The sequence below is a fragment of the Enhydra lutris genome, unplaced genomic scaffold (genome assembly GCF_002288905.1).
Source record: "Enhydra lutris kenyoni isolate GAN:26980312 unplaced genomic scaffold, ASM228890v2 scaffoldscaffold45, whole genome shotgun sequence".
In the NCBI taxonomy this organism is placed as follows: domain Eukaryota; kingdom Metazoa; phylum Chordata; class Mammalia; order Carnivora; family Mustelidae; genus Enhydra; species Enhydra lutris.
Window position 1 is genome coordinate 13,676,935 of NW_019154129.1, and position 22,424 is coordinate 13,699,358.

General features: G+C 59.5%; 1 protein-coding gene across 4 annotated transcripts; it reads right to left on the reverse strand.

The window, feature by feature from the left end:
- Window positions 1-17: 17 nt before the first annotated feature.
- On the reverse strand, window positions 18-21,801 carry LOC111156241 (brain-specific serine protease 4-like). Of its 4 annotated transcripts, XM_022516997.1 has the most exons (8): window positions 20,689-21,801; window positions 20,000-20,026; window positions 19,534-19,705; window positions 19,037-19,314; window positions 17,817-17,974; window positions 14,874-17,329; window positions 13,538-13,814; window positions 9,341-9,992 (listed from the first exon to the last, which is right to left on the reverse strand). In XM_022516997.1, exons 1-6 carry the CDS (start codon window positions 20,768-20,770, stop codon window positions 17,099-17,101), a joined length of 948 nt encoding a protein of 315 aa, XP_022372705.1. In that variant the 5' UTR covers window positions 20,771-21,801; the 3' UTR covers window positions 9,341-9,992; window positions 13,538-13,814; window positions 14,874-17,098. The 4 variants fall into 4 exon arrangements, with proteins under 4 accessions (XP_022372702.1, XP_022372703.1, XP_022372701.1 ...); XM_022516994.1 differs by lacking the exons at window positions 13,538-13,814; window positions 17,817-17,974; window positions 19,037-19,314; ... (1 more) ...; window positions 20,000-20,026; window positions 20,689-21,801 and adding exons at window positions 18-944; window positions 1,187-1,337; window positions 5,129-5,207 and having other exon boundaries at window positions 9,932-9,992; window positions 14,874-14,999; window positions 17,260-17,317; XM_022516995.1 differs by lacking the exons at window positions 14,874-17,329; window positions 17,817-17,974; window positions 19,037-19,314; ... (1 more) ...; window positions 20,000-20,026; window positions 20,689-21,801 and adding exons at window positions 18-944; window positions 1,187-1,337; window positions 5,129-5,207 and having other exon boundaries at window positions 9,932-9,992; window positions 13,538-14,018.
- Window positions 21,802-22,424: the final 623 nt, after the last annotated feature.

Genomic DNA, 22,424 nt, shown 5'->3' on the forward strand with positions numbered 1-22,424 from the left:
CGAAGCTTTCCCGGCTGGCAGGGGACGAGGCTTCTGGAGCGGGGGTGCAGGGTGCGGAAGGAGCGGGTCTGACGCCCCAGGCCTTGGGGATTCTGCCTGTGCAGAACTTGGGCCTCCGAGATCTCCCATCTTTCGGGAGTCTGGGCTCCAAGGACGCCCCGTACCCCATCCTGACCCCAAGCGCATCCAGCGGGCCTCTGACGGCCCAGGCTCAGTCCTGGTCTTCACCGAGTAGGTGACAGGCCTCAGGGAAGCCAGCCATTCACGTCCCCGCTCTCTGAGCGCACCTCTGCCGGGGCCTGGGCTCCCCCAGCCCCTCACGGTTAAGAGAAGAGGCCAGGGGTCCGGCTGAAGGGTGCCCCTGTGGGGGGTGGAGGCAGAAGCAGGTGGTGGCAGCTGCATCCACGGGGACACAGGCAGGGCACTGAGTCCGGCACCCGCGTAGAGGCAGAGGAAGAGGGGCGTGCTGCAGGGACCCTGCCTCCAGGGATCCTCCCTCCTTCAGGGGGGGACCCTACCTCCCGGTGGCCCCCCCACCCCTTCTGAAAGGAGGCAGCATCTGGGCCTGCAGGTGGAGGGACGCCTGGCCCGGTGGAGACAGGGCCGAGGGCATTCCAGGCGGAGCGACCAGTAGGGCGAAGGCAGCTGAAGACAGGCTCCTGGAGGTGTGATTGTGAGAGCAGCCTGGGAGCTCGTGCAGACCCCGGGCACGCCCGTTCTTTGTGTGCCCCATCCCGAGCCCGGGATCCCACACGAGAGCTTGCCTCGAGTCCCAGCGACCTCCAGCAACAGGGCTTCCAAACTGGGGGACGGTGACCACAGGAAGGCAGGTTCTGCACCGCGCCACCGAGCACACGCACAGCCAAGGCTGGCTGCTGGTGCCGGCTGTCGGGTCCAGCTGCACCTGAGCGACCCCGTGGGCACAGGCCTCCAGCGGCTCCTGCCTGGAAAACGAGCAAACTGAGGCACAGAGAGCCCAGAAGCCTGGCCTGCGTCACACAGCGGCAAGCAGCAAGGCCGGGGTTCACTTGGGCCGGGAACCCCAGACCCTTGCTGACATTTTTCTCTGTTCTGCTTCTTACCCTTTTGAAAGGCTGCTTGGGACCCACTTTGTGGTTCTCATCTGGGGTCCGTGGGCAAATTTCAGAGAATCCATGAATGTGGCTGGGGGTGGAGGGAAAGATACCTGTTTATTTTGGGTGTTTTCTACTGGAAATTTGGTGTTTCCTTCACATGTGCGTGTGACCACACCAAGCTCATCAGCAGTGCCCGTGACCTTGACAATGACATTTATCCGGACTTCAAAGTTACAGGCATTTTCAGACGTGCCCTGGGATCTGTCAGTAGTAAAGGGGATTTGGAGAATACGTGTGAGCACACATTTTGACGAGCTCATCTGACTGTTTTCCTCTGGTGTTGTAGAAAAGCCCCTGGGCTGGGGCTCCCCACCCTCCCTCGATAGCGGCTCCCTGGTGCCCGAGGTCAAGCGTCATTTCTTGCCCCTGGATTGCTCAAAGAAAAATCTGTTTTCAGTAGGAGACTCCTGACCGTTTCCACAGGGGACTTTCTCGGGGCTGGCAGCTTCAAGGGGGGACCCTACCTCCCAGTGGCCCCCCCACCCCTGTATGGCAACAAGGATGGTCAGAAATGGGACAGTGTTGAAGAGGGAGAGCAGTCGCTGCCTTGTGACCACATCAGACGGGAAGGGAGGAGGACGGGCGAGAAGGGCAGGGGCTGTAGGAGGAGAAGGAGACGCAGACAAAGGGGCAGGCTCGGGGCAGTCAGACCCACTGACTGCAAAGCACAGGCTGAGAGATGGCCGATGGCTGTCCTACCAAGCTCCAGACTGCTCCCGGCCCCGGCTCCTTCCCATTCTGATATTCCCAGACGCCTCTCAAGGAGGGTTGCCAGATACACAAATTTCAGCATTTCAGATAAATAAATAATGTTTTACCAAAGTAAGTATCAACCACTGCATTTTTAAAAGTGTAACTACAGGGGTGCCTGGGTGGCTCAGTGGGTTAAAGCCTCTGCCTTCAGCTCGGGTCATGATCCCAGGGTCCTGGGATCAAGCCCCACATTGGGCTCTCTGCTCAGCAGGGAGCCTGCTTCCCCCTCTCCCTCTGCCTGCCTTTCTGCCTGCTTATGATCTCTGTCTGTCCAATAAATAAATAAAATCTTTAAAGAAAAATAAAATCTTAAAAAAAAGTGTAACTACATCCTATATATATATATATATATATATATATATATATACACACACATATGTTTTTTTTTAAATATAAGTATATCCCAGACACTGAGTGGAATATACGTATACTAAAGATTTTTCTGTGTTTATCTGGAATTCATTTAACTGGCGGTTCTGTATTTTTATTTGCTGGATCTGGCAACCCTAACCCAAGACACGTCATGTGCTGTCAGAGGAGGGGTCCTGAGACAAGCCAGTGGGAGCGGTCAGGAGTGGAACCGTCGGGAACGTGGGCCCTTCTAGGACAGAGCAAGGGACCCGTGGAGGGGACGGAGTTGAGTGTGACGTGAGCAGAGACCCAGGGAGGTCCCGGGACTGAGCGCTCTCCTGAGGGGGCGCCTGCTGCTGACTTCTAAGGCCCCGAGACCCCAGAAAGAGGGGATCCTTCACTCGCTCCCATCCCGATGCCCCATGCTTATGATCCTTCCTGAGCTTTTAGTGCTTTTATCAGCAGCCTGCCCCGAAGTCTGTATCCTTCTCCCCTCCCTCCTGCACCCCAGGCCTTGGCGGGGCAGGGGGCTCAGGTCAGGCCTGCTCTGGGGGCTTCAGCTTGGGGAAACACTGCAGAGTCAGCACATCTGGGGACCCTCTGGAGCCCCAAGTTTTGCTCAGCCCTTGCCTAGGTCTGGATCCGGGGCTCTCCCCTACTCTCCTCTGCCCCACGTATGCGTGGGAGCTCCCTCAGCACCTCTCAAGGGCAGGTGTGTATCGAAGGAGGGCGGCGGGGGGAGGGGGGTGGTGGTGTGGGGGGTGAGGGGGGACAGAAAGGAGAAAGGGCGGGTCCAGCTCTGTCACCTCTGTCACCGGGCAGGTGTGCCGGGCTGCACACTGGACAGCCAGGGGAGGGGCAGGGAGGGGCCACATCTTGGGGGAGGGGCTGCAGGCAGGACCAGAGAGGCCAGGAACAACAGCCCGGCTTCCAGGAGGCACGTGGGACTTAGGCCTCAAGGTCAGGAGCAACAGGATGCGGACAGAGCTCCCAGGAGGCTCTGCAGAGGCAAGGTTGGGAGGGAGGGGTCCTGGAGGCTGGGCACAAGGACGTGAGGGGAACCCGCGTTTCCTACAGGCTTCAGGGACTTAATGAGAAGATGGCACCCAGGACAGTGTCATGGGGTGTCACCCACACAGCCGCACAGAAGGGCCCCCGCCTGGCTGGGTGCTCTGACATCATCATCCTGAAATTCTTGACAAGTGTGAATCAAGGAGCCCTGTGTTTTCACTGTACGCTGGGCATTCGAAGTCCGCAGCGGGTCCAAGGAGAGGCTGTTTCCTGAGGCCCTTCTCCGCCCTGTTCCCTGAGCCAGTCCCCAAATCATGCCTCCTCTTCCGCTCTGGCCTCGCCTCCCAACGCCACGCGGGTCCCGCCAGCTGCACGTGGGCTGAGCCCCTAGCCCCGGCGCTGCCCAACCACCCCCGCCATGAGGGGCGCTGGAGATGGCGCCTCTGGCACGGACACTTGCTGCTTTCCGGCCCCCAGCCCCCAGAAAGTGAGCCCTGTAGCCCAGCCAAGCCCACAGGACATGGGGAGAGCAAAGGAGGGGTGGGGAGGGATGGTCACCCACGGTGACATTAACCGAGGCGAGGGATGGCCCAGAGCTGAGGGCCTCGTGTTGGCTCTGAGCGCCCAAGCTGCGCCGGCCGAGCCCTGGGCAGGGGCGAGGAAGAAAGCCGACAGGTCCTGCCTGAGACGGGCCCCTCGAGGGGCAGAGACGTCGAAGCATCTGCCTTGAGCAGGAGAACACTTTCCGCCCCAGCCTTTCCGCGAGCGGGTGGATTTGCTTGCCTAAGCTCTTCTGCGGTCCCCTCCCCGCTGCAGCTTCTGGTGACTCATAGGTGGCCTGCTATCCCAGCACTCCCTCGGGCCAGGCCTGACAACGTCACATCCCTGCTTCATTCCCATCTCATAGCTGAAGAATCAGCTGGGGACACATTTAGCTCCTTCCCTGAGGTCACTCAGGGAGTCAGCGGCCGAGGCCAGACTCAGTCCCAGGGACAAGTCGTGAGCAGGACCTTCACTGCTGCCCGTCCCATCCCCACAGACATGCCAGAGGACAGACACTTGACACCGGGCTCCGGGCGCCCCTGGGCTCCTTGTTTCTCCCAGCCAGCTCCTGCCCCTTCCCTGGCCCTGCTTCTCCCGAAGGTCTCCCAGCGCGTGGCCACATGCCCCTGGCTCCATCCAACGTGCCAGCGCAGGGGCACCACCCACTCGTCCCTGTAGGATATGCCTGGGAGCGCCCTGCCCCTGGCACTCCTGGCTGACAGGAAGGGCAGCCAACCCTGGGGAGGGGGCCGGGGTGGCAATGGGCAGCCTCTCCCCAAGGCCTGGGAGAGTCTCCCTGTAGGGCTGCTGGGATGACAGGAGTGGAGGCCGAGGGCCCAGAGGGACCAGCTGAGCCCTCCAGCGAGCTGCTCTCTGGGAAAGGGCATCCGGAGGCCGCTGACAAAGGGCTCGTGGTTCCACAGCCGAGCCCCAGGCTGGGAACCCCTTTGCGGGTTTGGCTGCCCTTTCAGGTTCCTCCTTTCCACCTCCCGGAGGCACCTTCTGGGAAGGAGGGAGGGAGGGTGGGCCGGGATCTAGTCTGGCTGATTCCCGGGACTGCCCCAGGGACCAGGCAGCCAGAGCTTTCTTTAGCGTCACCATTGCCCCATCACCCAGACGAGCACTGGGCTATCGTCTCATCTGATCCTACAGTGAGTGAGCGACATTTGCCCGGTTTTACAGATAAGCCAACGGGGAGTCCAGAGGGGAAGTAACGGGTGAGCCTTCCACACGCGAGAGCTGGGGTCCCCGCAGGCAAACACGTGCCCGAACAGAGCCCCAGACCCAAGCTCGTGGGTGAGGAGGCCAGAAGCCCACAGCCAGCGGCTCCCTACCGGCAAGACGTCGGGGTCCTCAGTGACGGGCCTGCTCGCTGTTTCCAGGGCCTTGTGTCCATCAGGAGGCTGCAGGGACCTGTCCAAGAGGACCAGCTGGTCACAGGGACTTCTCTGGTGACAGAGGGTGATTCGGTATGAAGCTCTGTTTTACAGACGGGGCGCTCCTCCAGGGAGGGCTGGGACGGGGCAGGGCGGGCCCCTGACCCTGGGGAGACTCTCCGTCCGGGAACTCAGCTTCATGGAGAGAGCCACAGACTGTCCCACGGCTAGGACCAACCCCCTCAGCTTAGGGCCATGGTTCCCACGGTGGGGTGGTGGTGGTGGTGGTGCCCCCAGGGGACTTCCGGCCATGTCGGGAGACACTTTGGATTGTCACAACCGGGTAGGTGTCACAGACCTCGTGGAGACAGAGGCCAGGGACTTCAGCACCTACCCTACAACACACAGGATGGCCCCCACAAACACAGAGGCAAAAAAGAACTCTCTGCCCCCAAACTGCAGGAGGCCAAGGCTGAGAACCACGGGCTAGGTGCTTCGGTCTGTCCCACAGCCCGCTCCCTTCCACCCCTCGTGAGTCTGATGGCGTCCAAAGTGGCGTCCATCTCCCTGGAGCTCCAAACCTCACAGCCGGAGGTCTGAGCCCCCATCCCAGCGTGCCTTTGGGCCCAGACTATCTTCTCTGGGGTCCCACTCCCCGACCCCGGTCCCCATCGCTCTGGGCTTTCTGGCGAAGGGGGTGATCGGTGACGCTTTCTCCATCAATTCACAGCTGCACGAGGCTGGCAGATACTTTTATTGTGGTGAAAGACGCATGAGATTTGCCACGGAAGCCACTTTAAAGCACATGCCATGGCGACACTTAGGGCCTGTGTTGCCGTGTGGCATCGCCGCCGTCCCCCAGCCCCAGAAGCTCCTCAGCGCTCTGACGGGGGCCCCAGACCCCAAACCCAGTAAGCGCTCACTCCGGGTACTTCCCAGCTGTCTGATGGAGCTCAGACCGGCTGCACAGAGAAGCCGCCTCCCTGCCGTGGTGTCTGCGGACAGTTCTGTCGAGTTAGGTCTCGGGCCCGCCACGGTGCTGAGGGTCAGCCGCGTTCCCTTTGAGTTTTCCTGTTCTGGTTTCCCACTCAAAGTGCACACGGTGAAGCGCATCTACGTTCACAGTGAAGTTTGATAAAAATTTGACAGACGCACCCAACGGCGTCACTATCACTCACTCAAAACGGAGAAAGCGTCTGTCACCGCGGCAGGGCCCCTGGAGCCCGTCTTCTCCCAAATCCAGGTCCAGAGAACCACCCCTCGGGTTTGTTTTGTCCCTCTAAACTGTGTTGTCTTCTCTAAAATTTCAAATCAGCAAGGTCACATAGTACGTGCTCCTGTATGTCCGGCCTCCTCTGCCCAGCGCTCTGGCTCGGAGGTTTGTCCCTGTGACTCGGACCTCACTGGTCCCCTCCCCGTCGAGCGCTGCACCGTGTGCATCTGTCCGTGGACCAGCCGACGACCAACAGTGGGGCGGGCTGCCTGGGCCCTTACGAATAAAGCTTCTGTGGATGTGCGTGCACGAGTCTTTAGGACACACCGTTTCCATGGCTCCCGGGGGAACGTCCAGCAGTGGGATCGATGGCTCATGCGGTCAGCGCAAGTTTAAGTTAAGAAGAAATGGCAAGACAGCTTTCCAGGGTGGTGGGGCCGTTCTGCGTTCCCGAGGGCAGCGCCTGCGCCCTCCAGGTGCGCCGCACCCGTGCCAGCACTTGGCGTTGTCAAGCTCCCACATTTAGGCCACTCGGGCACTGCCCCCACAGAACGTCTTTCTGCACCTCTGTTGCCCGCTCCTTGGTCTTCCTCGCTGATGTCTCACAATGAACCTTTGCCCAGTTGTTTGGTATTTTATACGGAGCTCCCTTTTCCTCTGGCTGTCATCCGGTGTACGAGGTGAAGGGAACAGCGGGTGACTTGCTGACGACTCAGTAAGGAGAGCTCCGGCCCGTTCCCGGCTTCACCTGCTGCGGCCTGGGCGCACCCTCGGGCCCCCCGGGGACACGCGCCAGGTGTGTGTGTTCCATGGAAGCATTTTCTCCGAGGCCTTAACTTTGTCACTGGAAGTTTGAAATGTCCCTGCCGCCGTGACACCAAGGTCCCTCGATGAAGAGGCTAAAGACATTTCAGATGTTCCCAAATTGGCAAAACACTGGCAGCTGGGGGAGAGGGAGCAGAAGCTGCCCCCAACTCTTCCATGAAATGCAGTTCTGGAATGTTTTTTCTCGTTACGAAAGTCCTACGCGTACACTGCAGGAATTACACTGAAAAGAAGTCCCACTACCCAGAGGGACCCACTGCTGACATTCTGGTGTATCTACTTCCAGTGTTTTATTTTTAAGATTTTTTTCTTTATTCATTGGAGAGAGAAACAGAAAGGCAGAGCACAAGCACAGGGAGAGGGAGAAGCAGACTCATCGCTGAGCAGGGAGCCTGAAATGGGGCTCGATCCCCGGACCTGGAGATCATGACCTGAGCTGAAGGCACATGCTTAACCCACTGAGCCACCCAGGCAGACCAACTTCTAGGGTTTTAAAATGCATTTAGGCAGGGGTACCTGGCCGGCTCAGTCGGAGGAGCGTGCAACCCTTGATCTCGGGCTTATGGGTTCAAGCCCTACGCTGGGTATAAAGAATACTAAAAAATAGGGGGGCATGGGTGGCTCAGTGGGTTAAAGCCTCTGCCTTCAGCTCAGGTCATGATCTCAGGGTCCTGGGATCGAGCCCTGCACTGGGCTCTCTGCTGAGAAGGGAGCCTGCTTCCCTCTCTCTCTGTCTGCCTCTCTGCCTACTTGTGATCTTTGTCTGTCAAATATTAAAATTAAATATTAAAAAATACTAAAAAATAAACTTAAAAAAATAGGATGGATTCAGGTGTATAAAGGGTTAAGTATGATGAACAGGGCACCGGGCTATAGAAGCTGGCATTAGGGAAGAAAGAATCTGAGGCCGAAGAGGTCCAGGAAAAAAGCTATCGGGGGCGACCTGGGCCTCGACGGGAGACGAGAGAAGCAGCCCCAGGTGTTTGCAGAGGGTCGTGTGGGAGCTGAGGCTCGGGAGCGCCAGGCAGGGGCGCCGGGCAGAGTCATTCTGAGCAGGAGGCCACCGGCCCCCGAGTGCACACATGTCCGTATGGATCTTTCTTCTGGAACCAGGGAACAGACGGACGGACGCACAGAGGAACGCTAACATCCGTCATGCACCTGCTCGGGGCCAGGCCCGATGCTTGGTGGCTTCCCAAGCACTCCCGCACGAACTCAGGCACACACCTGCGGGGCGGGAACTACACTCCCGTCTTCCTGGGGGTTCCTGCGCCCCAAGGGCCCAGGGCTTCAGCACGCCACAGCACGGGGTTCTCGCAGGCTGGTTCCCCCCATCTGTGAATTCCTTCTCGGTGACTCATGACAAGCTCAGAGATGAGGTCCCCGCCAGACCTGAGCCCGGGGTCCAGGCTGAAGAAGGGGCTGTTTATCCTGTGCCGGGGTCCTCTTCCTCACAGCTGGCTTTCATGCCAAAGTCAGCCTTCAGGAACATTCGAGTAAATGTAACTACTTCCTTATCCACGTACTGGCTCCACCCCCACATGAACAGTTTCTTTTTCTTTTTTTTTTTTTTTAAGATTTTTATTTATTTATTTGACAGACAGAGATCACAGGTAGGCAGAGAGGCAGGCAGAGAGAGAGGAAGCAGGCTCCCTGCTGAGCAGAGAGCAGCTGAAGGCAGAGGCTTTAACCCACTGAGACACCCAGGCGCCCCTGAACAGTTTCTTCTTATACAACACTGAGCTGTGCAGCTCCTGGCCCTAACGTGTCTCTGGGAGGTGCCTAGACTCGGCCCAGGGCCTGCCAGGCCCCCCAGGGTCCATCAACTCATCAGTCATGGCTGGGGAGTGCCCCGGGAGATATTCCGTTGTGGCCGGATGCACAGCAACAAGGGGCAAGGCGCTGAGAGCCCCTCCATGCTGGCCTCCCACCCCGCCTCCTCAGGGCCAGGACCTACCCACTCCCCTCACTAGGCTCCAGGAGCCCCTGTGCTCCTCACTGGGCACAGGACAGCCTACACCCCACCCTGCCAGGCACCAGGACCCCCTACCCCCCCACCAGGCACCAGGACCGCTTACCCCCCCACCCCGCCAGGCACCAGGACCCCCTACCCCCCCACCATGGCACCAGGACCCCCTACCCCCACCAGGCACAAGAGAACCTCCTTTGTCTGCTGCAGTCGGTGGGGGTCACGGGTGGGGTGTTACAATCAGAAAGGTCAGTCTTCTAAATCCTCCCCACACACCACCTCTGGGGGGGCCCGAGGGACAGAGACAAAGGGGCTTGTGTCTGGGCTGCAGTGGTAAACAGCTGGGAAAATCTTCCCGTGGGTTTGGCGGCTGGTTTGGGCTCCTTCCCTCACTGGTCTTGGGAGAGGTGGGAGGCTGGGGGGTGGGAGGCGTTGGCAGGAGTCACCTGTCGGGGGCAGGAGCTGAGTAGTCTCACTGCCTACCGCCCTACTGAACGTTTGGGCTCCCAGGAGCATGCACAGACCTGCGCACACGTGCACACACATGCATGCCCATGATGGACACGCACAGGACACGGCACGAGGCCCCGGGGATAGGGCTGCGTGGCACCACGGCCCTGGGCAGTCAGCGGTCATCTGGGAGATGGGGCCTCGGCCCTGGACAGTGAACTGCAGCTCCTGGGTGGTGGGGATGACGCTGGGACGCGGCCATTATCAAATGCAGCAAAGAGGCCGAGGAAGTGAGGGACGTTACCTGTGATCCTCCCTGTCCTCTCCTCACTGCTTTCTGGAAGGGCCTCGTGCAGAGCAAAGAGCTGGAGGTTTAACAAAAGAGCACAGAGAAGTGATGAGCGAGAGGAAGTCACCAGGAGGGACGGACTCTGCAGGGCCGGAAGCCCCATCCAGGAGGCAGAGGGGGGCAGGGAGGGGAGGGACAGCAGAGGAGAGGCTCTGAGGGGCACTCGGCAGGGCCAGGGAACATTCCAGAACATGCCCGGTGTGTGGCTGAGGCAGCAAGCCTTCTGGGCAGCTTCCCCGAGGCTGCTGGGGCTGGTCTGGGCCCCAAAGGGCCGATGCCCTAGGACCATCCCGCGTGCCTGCCCCACACTGTCCTCCCCGCCAACCAGGGCTCGGGACTCCAGCCAGCCCTGAGCTCCTGACACTGAGCTCTTCCAGGGAACATTTCAGACACACCCACAGGGAGGGGAGGGGCAAGGGGACACCGTGGCTGCCCTCTCCCAGCCCTTGGTGGACTAACTGGACTGAAAGCAGGTCCCCCTTGCCTCACAGAGGCCGAGGAAGCTTATCGGGATGGAGGGTGTGCAAATGCCCAAACACTGAGCCGGTCCCATAGGTCTGGCTTTGTCCCTGCTTCGGACACACATTGCCAAGCTGGCAATGGTTGCCAGGGCCCTGGGGACAGCCCCTGGGTCACTGGCAGGGAGGGTAGGAGGTGGTGGTTGTGCCACTGGCCAGAGCGAGGAGATTCAGTCCTAAATGCCCAGCTGGCAGCCATGGTGACAGGCCAGGGGTGCAGAGACTGAAAATCGGGGGGCTCTGAGAGGCCGGGAGCCCCTGCTTTAGCCGAGTCACTGCTGGGTGGACTACAGAATTTCTCCAGCTCTAAGGACACTTCTGGGAACACGGATCATGTTAAGAAACAAAATCCAGAGGAGGAAATGTGAAGACTGGCTTGCGTTATCAGCGATGTGCGGGCCTGGCAGTGGGGAGCTCTGGGCTGTATGAAATGGAGAATGTTTACAAGAAGTGGGGGCAGGGAGTGAGCAGCAGAAGGAAAGGAAGGATGGCTCCAGAGAAGGCTGCTTTCCCTCCGGGGCAGGACAGGGGTCTTAGGTGGCTTTCCACACCTTCTTTGGGGGATGGCCAGGCTTGGGAGGGCAGATGACCTCACTAGTGCCTGCCAAAAAGCTCCCACCCACCGCTTAAGACCATGTTTCTGGGGGTGCCTGGGTGGCTCAGTTGGTGAAGCATCTGCCTTTGGCTCAGGTCATGTTCCTGGGCTTGGGATCAAGTCCCGAGTCGGGCTCCCTGCTCAGCGGCGAGCCTGCTGCTCCCCCTGCTTGTGTTCTCTCTCTCTGACACATAAATAAAATCTTTAAAAAAAAACAAAAAAAGACTGTTTCTGGGGGAGCCACGCACGTCAGGTGTTAAACTCCAGGTGGGAGACTTGGCCCAAGTGATACCATTTGGGGCCTGGGATTTATTTTTTAAAGATTTTTTTTTTTTTTTAATTTATTTGACAGAGATCACAAGTAGGCAGAGAGGCAGGCAGAGAGTGGGGTCGGGGGAGGGGGGAAGGCGGCTCCCTGCTGAGCAGAGAGCAGGATGTGGGGCTTGATCCCAGGACCCTGAGATCATGACCAGAGCTGAAGGCAAAGGCTTTAACCCACTGGGCCACCCAGGTGCCCCTTGGATTTCTTTTTAACAATAATCCCAGCAGGACAGGTGTCACCCTAGACTGCCCCAAGTGAGCCTAGGCTGTCCTCCGCACAAGTGGGAGAAATTCCTCTCAAACTCCCTGGGGTAAAGGACTACCTCTTCACAGTCTACCACGGTCAGACGCTGTCCTGACCCGCTCGGGCTGCGACTGCACAGACCGGGGGGAGGGGGGTGCAGACAACCAGTTGTGTCCCCTCCATTCTGGCTGCTGGGAGTCGGAGAGCAGGCATCACAGGGATGGGCTGCTCTCTCCCAGGCCCTCAGGCAGCCTCTGCTTCCGTGTGCTCACATGGTCCAACCCATCAATGCGCTGGGAAGCGTGCGTGTTTCCCTGAGCTCTGTGAGCTGCTCTAGTCCACTGTGAGGGCTGGGGAGGAGGGACGCTCCACTCTGCAGGCTGTGATAGGAAGCACAGGACTGGGGACTGGCGTCTGGGGAGGGGCTGGGGCTGAGTCCCTCACCTGTGGGGCTGCTGCTGTCCCTGGGTGGACCGTGTCACGACTGTGCTGAATTCCGGGCACCCCCTGGTATCTGAGGAGCCCGGAGCCCGCCACGCTGGAACTGGCTCTGGGAACCTTAAAAAAATCGTGGCATGTGCTTTTGTAAAATACAATAATATAATTGTAAACTACAATAAGAATGAGTAACTAACAAACAGGAAGCGGGGAGAAGACATAAAACACATACCTACATTTTCTATAAAAATAAAAATAGGGGGTGCCTGGGTGGCTCAGTGGGTTAAAGCTCTGCCTTTGGCTCAGGTCATGATCTCAGGGTCCTGGGATTGAGCCCCATATCGGGCTCCCGGCTCAGCGGGGAGTCTGCTTCTCCCTCTCCGTTGCCTCTCCCTGTTTCCTGCTTTGTCTCTCTCTAATAAAGAAATAAAATCTTAAAAAAAATTAAATATACACACAGTTTATGACCCAGCCATTCCACTTCCGGGTGTTGGCTCGGCGGAAATGAAAACACGTCCACATGTGAACACTTCCAAGTGTTCACAGCTTTAGGGGGAAATAGCCAAACCCAGAAACAACCCAAGGGCCCATCAACACGAGAATGGGTGAGGTCTCTCAGCGCTGTGGCCTCTCGGGAACACCCGGGCACACCACCGCCGCCGGGGGAGCCCCCATAGACATCCCGCTGAAGCCGAAGAAGCCAGGCCCAAGACAGGACTTGCTGGGTGACTCTGTTTACCTCAAATACCAGGAAGGACAGAATGCAGATCAGTGGTCACTTGGGGACTGGGAGGTGGGACAGGGGAACTGACCAGGAAGGGGCACAAGGAGGATTTTGGGGTGACTGAAACGCCCTGCAACATAGTATGTTAAACAGTAATACATGTCCCGGGGAAGGAAAGAGCGCAAAGGAAGAAGCAAGAGGGGAGGGAGGGAAGGCTGCTCTTGTAAACAGGATGGTGACATGGTGGCATCTGAGCGCAGATCTGCAGGAAGCGGAGACTGCAGGTGCAAAGGCCCTGAGGCAGGAGCATGCCTGTGGTGTTCCAGTGCACACCTGGAAGCCCTGCAGCTGCAGCTCCCTGAGTGAGGGGGGGGGGGCGGGGAGGCCAGAAGGATGACGTCATTTCCTCTGAGGGAGGCGAGGAGCCCGCAGAGGGTTCTGAAGGGTGGCGTGAGACTCAGGCTTGGAGACAGCCAGTCTCAGAGCTGTGCAGCTGTGCGGAGACGAGGCTGCTGGAGCCAGAGCAGAAGCAGGGAGCCCGGTGAGGAGGCCACTGTTGAAACGCAGGACCTGATGGAGAGCAACCAGGCCAGTGGAGGAACGAGTGGCCACATCTGGACATATTTCCCGGATGGAGGAAAACCAACAGGATTGGCTGATGGCCTGAATGTAGACCATGAGGGCAAGAGAGGAGGCAGGGGGGCCCACGGCAGCCACTCACCTGCTCTCCGCCCCTGTGGCCCTGGGGCCTGGCCGGTCCCCTCAGCTTGCTCACAGGGCGTCTGCAGGCCTCGCGGGGCATCTGCTCCTCTCAGTCACTGAGCAAATTCTCCCGATTGATCGGGCGCCGTACAGTGTGTTTTCCCTGACTGCCAGCTGGAGGGCATTTCGGGGGGCTGCACTCGACATGGACACTGGTGAGTTCGCCAGGACCCCATCAGCTGGGGCAGTGGTGAGACTCCTTCAGGTGCCTTGGGGGCCGGCAGCACTGACAGAGACTTGAATCAGGAAAGAGAGACAAGGAAAGGCTTGTTCTTGGATAAATTCTTTACATCCTGGGGATCCCTGAAACAACACTGGGGGGCCTCTGCAGGTCCAGGATTCTTGTGGGCAGGTATGAGCTCAAAGGCTTCATAATTTGGATAAAATTCGTATGTGCAGGACGCCTAGCCAGCTCAGTTGGTGGAGCAACTCCTGATCTCAGGGTTGTGAGTTCGAGCCCCACGCTAAATGCAGGGGTTACTTAAAGATAAAATCTTAGGGCACCTGGGTGGCTCAGTCAGTTAAGCATCTGCTTTCAGCTCAGGTCATGATCCCAGAATTCCAGGATCGAGTCTCGCATCAGGTTCCCTGCTTAGTAGGGGGTCTGCTTCTCCCTCTGCCCTTCACAGTGATTGTTCTCTCTCTCGCTCTCTGTCAAATATAAATTTAAAAAATCTTAAAAAAAATAAAATTTAAAAATTAAAAAATTAAAATCTTTAAAAGAAAACCTAAATGTGACGTGATTGACGAAATCTAACATAACCGTTTTCATGAAAAAAAAAAAAAAGAGTTTTCTGTAAAAAAACAAGAAGTTTTCTACGAATCTAAAACTACTGTAAAACAGAGGGTTTGAAGCAGGTATAACAGCTAGGCATGCAATTAGTGACAAGTAAAAGAAGATGGACCAACAGCGGCTTACAAGCGCAGGGACGCATAGATGGAGGCAGCTGTCGAAGACCGGATAGTGGGCCCACCATGTCCTCACACCCACAGCTCCTGAACCTTTGCTGTCATTTGGTGTAGTAGCTTGTCACCTCATGGTGATAAGATGGCTGCTGATGTTTAAGCATCACATCAACATCCAAGACTAGAAGAAGGAAGTGGATGGGAAAGGATGCTGGCTGAGTATGTCCCTTTTACCAGGAAAAAGCCATCTACCCAAGAAACCACCCACCGGACATCTGCTTCCCTCTCCTGGACCAACACTCCGGTGACCTTGCAGGAGACTGTGGAATTGAGCTTTTCGCTTTTCCAGTACCTTCAGAGGAGGAAGCAAGGGAGGGGCATGGGCTTACCTGGCACGGAGGCTGCCACCACACAAGAGCTGGACTCAGTGCCTGTGTGCTCACTTGCTCTGGACGTGCGGGCAGAACCATGGAGTCCCGGGCGCGGGGGTGGACGTCTCATCAAGGGTTAAAGACCTGAGGTGAGAGCATGTGGAGGGACAGACTGAGTAGCCCGCAGCTAAGGCAGATCCTGCTGGAATGACATTTGTCACCTTGGGGAGGTCAGGGGAGCTCTGGGAAGGGCTGTTCTATGTGGGAGGCTGTGGCAGGTGGAGACAGCTGCCCTCTGGGCCCCAGGGACTTCTCCTGAGGAGACTGCAGGCTGGCCCAGGGACTCTGTGGTCCCCAGAGGCAGGTGGGGTCCATGGAGCCAAAACAGCCAGTCCTCCCCACCCAGAATGGTCCAGATTAGGGGGGTGTTCCTAGCCCAGCTCCAATTTAGGAGCAAAAGGGCTTCTCTGCTGGCACTGGGCAGACTCGGCTTCCACCTCCTGGACGCCCCAGCCCTGAGCAAAGAGGGGTCAATGCATACGGTGCTGCGGTGGGGACCCAGGTGCTGGTTCCCCACTTGGCGCCCAGCCTGCGCTCCCAGCCCGCCATCCAGCTCCTCCAGGAGGGTGCGCTGGGGGCTCCCTGGAGGCTGAGAGCCCAACTCAGAGAGAACCCACCCCCACTGGAGTGTCCTGGCAATACCCCTACCCGTTCCCTCCCTCAGGGGCTTCTGTGGGGGATCCTCTGTTACCGGGGACCAGGGAGAACATGAGGAACAGAAGACGGAGAAGGGAAGAATGAGGAGAAGCAGCAGGGGCAGAAGAAGGGGCGAGGGGTGCTGGGAGAGCTCGGAGGACAGAGGGAGGAGGAGGCACAGCAAGAGGGGGAGCGCGGGCTGAAGGCGGGGAGAGGGGGCAGGGCGAGTGGCAGGTAAGGAGGGGACTGGGTCACAAAGGGAGGGCTGGGATTTGGATGTGGCACTGACCTGAGTCACCACTCCCTCCCCAGGCTGGTTCCCAGGTGAGCAGGAAGCCAGGGCCCTGTTTGTTTTTTGATAAAACCAACCCCAAGGCATCTACTGTGATCTGGTAACAACACAAAGGTCATCAAAACAACACGAACCAATGCTTGAGAAGTTGCTCCTTAGGAAGGGGGCCAAAAAGCAAGCCAGCCAGAACCCCATGCTGCCTTCTCAAAAACTCACTTCATGGGCAATTTCTAGCTGGAGACACTTTGTAAGCAGTCCGCCGGCATGACCGCACCTAGCTGCTTCCTTGACTTTTAGAATGAATCTCTTTGTGTGAACCACCATCGGGTTCACACAACCATAGAACCCTCAGTTGGCACATCCATGGGCTGCAGGGAACCCCAGGTGGGTGAGGATGAGGTTCTGGGGGGGGGGGTGCTCTGGAGGGCAGGCCCAGGAGGCCAGGGCCCCCGCTGCAGAGGAGAGGGCGGGAGAGGGGCACTCCCCGGGGAAGGGGGTTAGCTGACAGACCCTCTGTGGCCCAGGACTTGCTCCCCAACCCGCCATGGGCTCAGGCCAGGTGACTCTAGCCCACCGTGTCACCAGGCTTAGCGACCTCCCATCTCATTGTTTTGCTCCGTCCTTGTAGGACTACTCACAGAATCAGCAGTGAGTCACTCCTGAGTCAGCTCCTGGGGGTGCAGAGGCCCTGGTTGCCTCAGCCCAAATCCGGGAGACCTGGTTCTCAGGGGAGGGAGGGGACACCCCACTCTCATATGGGCGGGTTTTTCCTCGCTAGCCCAGTTTTGGAAACCCAACAGGCAGGCTGGGGGCCTGGACTGGCCCTGCAGCCCGCTGGGCCTCCCGCCTCCTCTCTTTGTGGCCTTCCGGTGGGAGGGGGGCATAGGAAAGAAGTGCAAAGGCCGGGGGTCGGAATAGTGAAACACAGGTGCACAGGACACCTGGTCCCTGGTGGGGCCACCACAGAGTCACACCCATCTGCCCCATTTTAATCCCAATGTCCTGCTTCCCAATGTCCCCACACCTGGAAAAACAGGAACAGGGGAATAAATAATTTATTGAAATTAGAATAAATAAGATATGCGGGCAGGGCTACAAACAACTGTAAAAATCGTTAACATATATACACATAAAAAGGTGCTCCCGCGGGCGGGGCGGGGCGGGGCCTCGCTGCAGAGGCGGCGGTGCCGGCACGCGGGCGCCCCCCGGAGGCAGGTGGCTCACTTACAATGGTGGCCGCCCATCTCTCTGGATCCTAAGGCGCCCGGCCCGCAGAGGGCCCGCGGCCCGGGGAGGGCCCGCTCCCCTGCGAATGCCCGCGGAGCTGCACCCCCTGCACGATCCGCATCACCCAGGAGCGGTGGGCGGCCAGGCTGATGTAGACGCCGGGCCGATCGCGCTCTGCGCAGCCCTCACCCCAGCTGATGATGCCTGCCAGCAGCCACGTGCCCTCCACCTGGCACATGAGGGGGCCTCCGGAGTCACCCTGTGGAGAGGAGGTGAGGTCAGGGACCCACGTGGGTCAGGGCTGGGCAGAGCCCAGGACCGACACCGCAGGTGGCAAGGGGTTCCCTTGTAGGGTGGGCTTCTCCGACCTGGAGGACAGGCCCTTGGGCTCACTGCTGGTGAGGGGCGCTTTGTGCCAGACCTCGGCACTCACAGCCCGAGCCACACCGGCACCCCGGGTAGCAGGGAGGAGGCACAAGCAGGATCTAGTGTCTGAGCCGCCCACTGTATGGAGCTGGAGCTGGTTCTGGGGGCCAGGACGGAGGAACCCCCTCAGAAGAAGGCAAGCTCCCAGAGAGTGGGGTCCGGCACCCCAAGATGCTCAGGAGAGCTTTGGTGTACGGCCTGGCGGACGGGTGCCTGGGTCAAGCAGAGGCCCAGTTCTGTAGGCATCTTGGGAACTCGCGGGTCCCAGCTGATGTGGGGGGGCGGGCAGTGGGCAGTGCGGGAAGAAGGTGGGTGCTCACCAGACAGGCATCTCGCTGCCCCTCCAGGTAGCCCGCACACAGCATGTCCTCGGTGATGGCCCCCTGCCCTGCCCCACTCCAGTACAAGCGGCCGCAGATTTCTGAGTCGATGATGGGAACCTCCAGTTTCTGCAGGGTCTGGGGATGGGGTAGGGGCACTGGGAGCAGGGAACAGGGCATCAGGCGTGGGAAATCCTCTCTTTACTGTCCCCACGGCCCCTCAGTCCCCCTTGGAGGCCGTTCTCAAAGGCTAACGATCAACTGTCAGATTCTCCCAAACGCCTATGGAAAACCCCAATTCCCAGACTCCACCTCCGGATCTACTGAACACAAACAGGAGTGTGCATCCTGAGACCCTGAATTTTTGGAGACTGGAGATGCCCACAAATGGAGAGAACCACGGTTCCCAGCTTGTCCTGCCTCAGGCACCGCCTTGTCCAGCGTGGGGACGGGACAAGGGAAGTGGTCAACACACCATTGCCCTATGCTGGAAGCTATTAGGCCATGAGAGTCCCCCAAGCCCTGGGGAACTGGAGGCCTTGGGGACGGTCTGCAGACCATAACTGGAGTTCCTGGAAAAGCCCCGCAGGATGACTATGGGGAGGCTGCCCACAACCTCAGACTCGGGGACCCCCAGGAACCTGGTGTCATTTCTTGTACTTCTTTTGGAATCTGGTTGAGGTCCCATTTTTCCTACACTTTTTCCTCTTAGCCCCCCCTCCCCATTATCTACCTACCTACCTTCCTTCTCTCCCTCCCTTCTTCTGCTTCTCTGTCTCTTACTTTATCTGCCTTAGGATGTTTTCCAGACTTGGTCTGACAACTCTGTTTTCTGGTTATGGAGACTGTCCTTCTGGAAATTTTGCCTGCAATTATGGCATGCTGCCACCAGGAGGAGCCTGTTTCCCGCTTGGGCGTTGATCCACAGTCAGCCTGGCCCCACACGTTTCTTCCAGCCCTTCCTCCATCACTTAATAGCCTCGCTGATCTGCCTGCTGCGGCCTCAGGACATCACCACAGATCCCTTTTACGGAGAGAGGCCCTAAGCTGTCCACGTAACACTCCATGACTCCCCACCTCCGGACTGCAGCTCACTTTTTGTCTCTGTCATCAGAAGAGAGTCTTTTTCCTTCTGCTATGCCTCTGGCCTCTGCCCTCTGCTCCCCACCGTCCCTGTGTTCCCGGCTACCCCCCGCCACCTGGGAGGGGAGAAGCCGCACCTCCGTCATGGATGCTCCCCCAGCCTGCGATCCAGCAGCGCGTGTTCGGAGAGAGGCGGACAGAGGAATCAGGCAGGCAGATGGGCAGGACTCGCTCAGAGAAGCGGATGGAGTGCTCCAGGCGCACCAGGGCGATGTCCGCACGGGAGCCCTCTCTCCAGGAGTACACGGGGTGGGACCGAACCCAGGCGATACCCACCTCCTGGGACCTCGGGCCAGGGTTCCCCAGCCGCCAGGCCCCCAGCAGCACAGAGAACTGGGATGGGTTGTTCAGATTGCTGGCAGGAGAGGAAAGGAGGTAGGGTCACTAAGGAACCTGGGGTGTAGGGTGCCAGGAAGGGTCTGGGGGACGACATGCTCAGGAAGGCCCCTGAAGAAGGGTCTCTCTTCTGAGAGGCTCTGAGACTGGACCGAGACCTGGAGGCTGGGGCTGAGTGGGGAGCTCTGGGTCTAGGGCAGAAAGCCTGGGCGTCAAGTACAGGACAGGCCATGCATACCCCTTGAAGCAGTGGGCGGCGGTGACCACCCAGCGGCTGGTGAGCAGCGAGCCCGCACAGTGGTGGGTCCCGTTCTTCTGGATGCTCACAACCCAGGGCCACTCGGCATCAGTGCTGTCCTCGCCACCCACAATCCGGTTCAGCCGCTGGGGCTTCCCACAGGTCGGGGGAGCTGGTGGAGAAGAGTCACGTTTTGTCACCCCCGGGGCCCAAACCTCCGGCCCTGCCTATGCCCCGTGCTGTTTCTCGTGTGTGCGGGGGGGGGGGGGGGGGCGCCCCTGCCCTTCCTCTGCCCTCCCCTCAGGCTGGCCTTCCTCTGCGCTCCTCTCATCCGCTGATGCTGCCCTGCTCTGGGCCCCCTCTCGGCTCTGCTTTCCAGGCCCCCTTTGCAGCCTGCCTTCCTCTCCTGCTCCCCAAAGACAGACAGCCTCCCCCGCCTCCGCCACTCGGTGCAGGCCCCACTCACCAGGTATCCTGGCAGCACGGAGGGAAGCTGCAGGAGAGAGAAGGAAGAGTCAGTCGAGCGGAGAGGAGGCCCCCCGCCCCCAGTGCCCAGGGCAGCTCCCCAGACCTCTAGGGTGGGGCATTTCCTGGAGCCTGGGTAGGGCTGACAGAAACCTCAGGCGCCCTCTCTCAGTTGCAGCCTTATCCTCCCACCGGACTCCTGGCCCACCTGTGCCCGCGCTCCATCCCACCTGCCTGGCAGAGGACGGCCGACTCCTGGGCACCTCTCAAGGAGGCTAAGAGTCGGGGGGCACACGCCCACCCCTCTTAGGTTTCCCCCAGACCTGAGGGTGGGGCCCAAGACCCTCTCTATCCCCAGCCTGAGAACTGCAACAGAAATGCGTGGACTGGAGAGAGGGAAGGAGGACGAGGACGAGAGGGACGATGGATAGCTCGGGGAGGGCTGAGGTGTGGTGAGGTCCAGGCAGGGGCGCAGCCTGCCTCGGTGTATCCTGCGGTCCTGCTGGCAGCCACAGGACACAGCAGAGAGGAGCAAGCAGCAGAGAAGGCGGGAGGGGGGTAAAGGAACGGAGACCAGGTGCAGGCAGGGCCAGGAGGGACGGCAGGTGGGCAGGTGCTGAGTTGGGAGCAGGAAGGGGGTGGCTGTGGGGGGTGCAGAGGAGGGAGGGGGGGCAGGGCCTCAGAACTCACCTGCAGAAGCCAGAAGCAGCAGTGGGGTTAAGATCCTGAGACCGCCCCCACCCAGGGCTGGGGGAGCTCTGGAAACTACCATGGCCAGCAGGGGCACAGGCACGGCTGGGAGAGCAGTCCTGCCTGTGACGGGGTGTGTGGAGTTCCCTACAGGTCACCCGAGGTTTTATCCTGGGAGGTGGAATGCCGTTGGACCAGTCCCCCAACTGAGTGAGTGGCTCAGTCCCTGCCACCCCAGGCTATAGGTCACAGGAGGGGTGGGACTGCTGGGAGGAAATGAGCCGCTAAGGGGACTGGGGGCTCTAGCTGAGACCCCTCCCTCTGCCCTGGAACAGTGGACTCAGGGATCTGGTTTGGGAGCTCAGGACCCTGGCTCCAGCTGTGGGCCCCGGATCTACCCTCTGGAGGAGCAGAACCTGGACCCAGAGGTCTAGGCCAGTGGCGCTGACATTGCGCAAGTCCCCCAGTTTGGGTGCTGAAGGGAAGGCCTGGGGCCTGAGCCTGCAGCAGCTGAAGGCTAGGATAAGGGGTCTTGGTGAGGTCCTAGGGCCTTGGGGAGAAGGGGGCTGCCCAGAGAGGCTCAGTAACGGCTCCTTCCTCCAGGGGCCACCGTGACTCAGCCAGGAGACCTCATCAAGCCCTGGGCTCTGGGATCCCGTTAACCACTTCCTGGAAAGCTGTGAATCAGGCCCCCAGTGACTGCTTGTCATGTGGGTCCTGCCACTTGGTGGCGAACGACTCACCCCTCACCTGCACTGCGGGGAAGACCAGGCAGGGCCGGCCAGGTGCCCAGGTGGCTGACTGACGCGGCTGCCTGGGCAGGGCTGGGTGCCATCCCCCACACTCGGGTCAGAGAGCAGCGGGGCTCCGCTGGCGCAGGGGGTGCCCTAGATGAGACCTGGTGACCTGGGGTCCCCACCAGTTCCTCCCTGACTCAGTGCCCCAATCCCATGATGCCCCCACCCCAAGCAGGAGGGGCAGGCCGATTCCTCTTCTGAGACCCACCGTGTATCTCTGTCCATTTGTTCATTTGATCAATAAGCCCCGTGCTGGGAAGGAGCGCAACATAGTGGGAGCTTACGGTGGGCCCCGCCCTGCTGCATCTCAGCGGAGGAAACAGGGCCTGGTGGGGGGGGGGGGGGGGGTGGGGGGGGGGGGAGCCTAGATTTGAACCTCAATCTGGAAGCAGGTGACTGGATGGGACTCAGCAGATCCTGAGGGATCTCGGTCCAGGGGCTGGATGGTTTTTACCCAAGGGCCTAGGTGCGGGGATGCTGGGAGTCTCAGGGCCCCAAGGAGGCGCCCGACTCTGGCGGTGGCCAGTGAAGGCTGCCCAGAAAAGGAGGGCCTCGAAACAGAGGCCCGGAGGGCAAGTGGGAGTGGGCCGTGCAGAGACTCAGGCAGGAGGGTCCTCGCAGGAGAGAGGGAGTCTGGGCTGGGAGGAGCTGGGGGCCCTCCAGGCCGCCCCTCAGTGCACCCCACTGGGCACACCACCTCAGCCTCTCTGGCGCTCCCCAGCTTGGCCAACATGCTCCGCTCCCACAGCCTGTGTGGGGGGCGGACTCCAGCACTGCCTCCCCACCGAGGATCTGCCGGTGGCAGGTGTCGGCAACTGGCCGCCTCCACTGGAGACTGGGAGTGTCAGTACCAAAGGACCATCGGTGTGTGTTACTGGCCCCCCTCCCCAACTCCCGCTTCGGTGGGAAGGGCAGGAGAAAACTGGGGGTTAAACTGCA

What these genes read in the sequence shown, in the direction of transcription:
- LOC111156241 (XM_022516993.1), bottom strand. Translation starts at nt 10,265, where the DNA reads ATGGTCCTAGGGCATCGGCCCTTTGGGGCCCAGACCAGCCCCAGCAGC. An exon ending in GAGGACAGGGAGGATCACAG is followed by an intron (nt 5,208 to 9,931) that starts GTAACGTCCCTC and finishes CCTCTTGGACAG; the next exon opens with GTCCCTGCAGCCTCCTGATG. An exon ending in AGGACCCCGACGTCTTGCCG is followed by an intron (nt 1,338 to 5,128) that starts GTAGGGAGCCGC and finishes TACTACTGACAG; the next exon opens with ATCCCAGGGCACGTCTGAAA.